Source organism: Austrofundulus limnaeus, unplaced genomic scaffold, assembly GCF_001266775.1.
Source record: "Austrofundulus limnaeus strain Quisiro unplaced genomic scaffold, Austrofundulus_limnaeus-1.0 Scaffold113, whole genome shotgun sequence".
In the NCBI taxonomy this organism is placed as follows: Eukaryota; Metazoa; Chordata; class Actinopteri; order Cyprinodontiformes; family Rivulidae; genus Austrofundulus; species Austrofundulus limnaeus.
In genome coordinates, this window is record NW_013952515.1 from 438,259 (window position 1) to 441,006 (window position 2,748).

General features: G+C 37.2%; 1 protein-coding gene across 2 annotated transcripts in view; it reads left to right on the forward strand.

Annotated features, from left to right (window-relative positions):
* lrp8 (low density lipoprotein receptor-related protein 8, apolipoprotein e receptor) overlaps positions 1 to 2,748 on the forward strand; it is a gene marked incomplete at its 5' end in the record, with an annotated part of 227,372 nt that overhangs the window by 207,502 nt on the left and 17,122 nt on the right. For both annotated transcript variants that reach the window (XM_014014271.1, XM_014014272.1), the window contains 1 exon segment: positions 412 to 553. In XM_014014271.1, the coding sequence (XP_013869725.1) occupies positions 412 to 553 (142 nt within the window).

Genomic DNA, 2,748 nt, shown 5'->3' on the forward strand with positions numbered 1-2,748 from the left:
AAAAAAAACTAACAAAACATTCACAAAGTTCATGTTTGGTTCACTGTATTTTCATGTCTCCTACCACTTCCTGATAAAAATATAAAGCTAGAAATAACCAATATTCAGACCACAAAAATCTAATTTGTGGAGCGTTGTTTTTTTGTTTTTGTTTTTTTTGCTTTTGATTAAGACAAAGGTTGTGACTATTGGAGACTACAAGTTGTGAGGAAAAAGGCAAATCTTCAGTTTGCCTATCTTGGCAGCCACTTTCACATTTATGATTTATTCGAAAGAACACTTGATATTAAGAAAAGCAGATTAGACCAGTTTTTAAATATCGTATTATTATTTTTTTTGCCTGAACTTTGAGGCCTATTTGAGCTTTTTTAATATTTTATTTCATTTGCTTTACTGTTTTTTGAAATACAGGATCGAATATATTGGACAGACTTGGAAGACGAAGCGATCTACAGTGCAAACCGACTGACGGGACACGACGTGGCGAAGGTAGCAGAGGACCTTAATAACCCTCTGGATCTGGTGGTGTTTCATGAACAGAGGCAGCCTAAGGGTAAGACATAAACACACTCAGTAAATCTGATTTGAAATGGTGAAATGAAAAAATGAAAAATAATAAAAAAACAAGCTGTCACGGCATTAAATGCAAAGTCAAAGGTGACATTTGTAAGGATTTCTGTGAGTGTTTGCRCTGCTGGACAAAGTCAGAACTTGAACCATTAGGTCAAAAAAATAATAATCCTTTCAGCATCACAAATAAAACCTTGAATTATCTGATTTAKACAAGAGGATTACCTTGTCTGAAAMTAAAAACATGTTTCAGATGAGTGTGATTAGACTTAMGAGAATGTTAAATAAGGTTTTCATAATTACTTATTTTCTCAGGTGTGTGTATGTGTGTGCCTGCCAGCAGCCGATGGGGTGGAAATCAGCGTGTTTTTTTGACAATGTGTGCCAGCAGTTTGTTTGCGAATCTGTGTTGCGATTTGTTTTCTCTCTTCCGCCACGTTAAAAGCAGCCTGTGTGCCAGTTGGGAGCTGGTTGCGTTCTCTMATTAATAAATCACAAGTTTTCTCTTTCAAAATATATCACAGAAATGAACATGTTAGCTCCAACGTGCCAAAAAAAATAACAAAAGAGTGWGATATGTATGAAAGAAGCAGGCTTTACCCAGGCCAAATAAAGTTAGACTGAACCCAGTCCAGCTGTCCTGCTCCAACACCAGCAGCTTTAAAAAGTGAAATGTTTCATATCCTGACTGAAGCAGTAAATTCTATTTTATAATGTTTTTTCCTTAAACTAGTTTGCTGTTCATAAGTCTTCATGGCCTAATAATGAAAGTTGCTGGAGTCAGGTTTATTTTGTTTTTTTATATTTTTAATTTTTATCTTTGAATCTGTTGAACCTTGTTAAAAAATCTAGACTTAAAGTAGACACATGATGCTTTTAAATCCTTCCTTTTTACATTTATATCATTCAGTTTGGGTCTTTATAAAGTGGAATTACAATGCTTTGGTCTGAATTCCTTCTTCTTTAAACTTTACCAACTTTACATTTGATACTGTCACTTCAAGCCCCGCCCCCCCTCCGGCTTCCAGACCGGTCCACTTCGGTTGGTGGGGGGGGGGGACTTTTTATAGCAGTAAAGAGACGTTTTATTTACAATTTAATTAAAAGATGTCAACAAGAGAAGACTAGTTCATCCAGCCTTACATGTTAGATCCAGAGTCTGACCCAGAGCCAGAGGAGAATTAAGATGAGGAAATTGTAGTTCCGTCTCGGATAATTTGATGCAATAGTTCAGAAAATATCATAAAATAGAGAACTGAACGGGCTGAAAAATCAGACCCAAACAGAACATAAAGATATCTTTGCAGCACTAGGAGAGACTAAATTCAACTTTTCTGCCTCTTAGCGACTCCACGTCCACAACAAACTGTGTTTAACAGCTAAAACTGTGGATTTTGCATGATGTGTCTCCTTTAAACTGTCCCTGATGATTCACAAAAATGTGACCTTACTCCACTTTCTGGTCAGATGAACTGGTGATATTAATAAAGCATCAGTCAGCTCTACCCTTGTACTGAATGGATTCTTCTTTTTCCACCAAAACAACGTAGTGCTTTGATGCTTAAGCTCCACATTTAGTTCTCTTTCCCAAGCAAAGGGAGATGGTGCAAAGAAAAAAAAAGCTGTTTTATCTTGATTTTTTTTACTTTCCAATTCCTTTTAAATCACTCTCCTCAGTTTTTACAGCCTCTCTGACTCACTTTTCTTTTTCAGCTCTTTGCCAGTTTTCACAAAGCTGTAGCATTTTAAATGTCCCAACTAGCATTCTTACAAACAYGGGGGGAAGTAACGACAGCTGGTATTTGTTTGGCAGAAGTGCAAATGAATTCCCCACTTAATAAAAACCCTTGTGTAACAAGTGCCCCACCCACCCGATGACTTCTCAAATGTGGTGCTCTGGAAARTTTCCTAACATCAGAAGGCCGAAGCGGCATCGACCTGACCTGATTCTGTTGCACCACATGACAAGCTGAGCAGTATTTTTCACGAGTCTGCATCTTTGGTTRGGAGACTGCATTTAAATATTTTATTTGAGTAGAGATTTTGTTGAGAAGTTTTTGACACCTCTGCCTTGATCTGAGCTTCTCAGGTATGTTGGAAATGAGGTTGTGGAATTATAACAGGTCCTCAAACGTAGGCGCTGAAGTCACATTTGGGTTCTGTTTAAAAAGATACAGC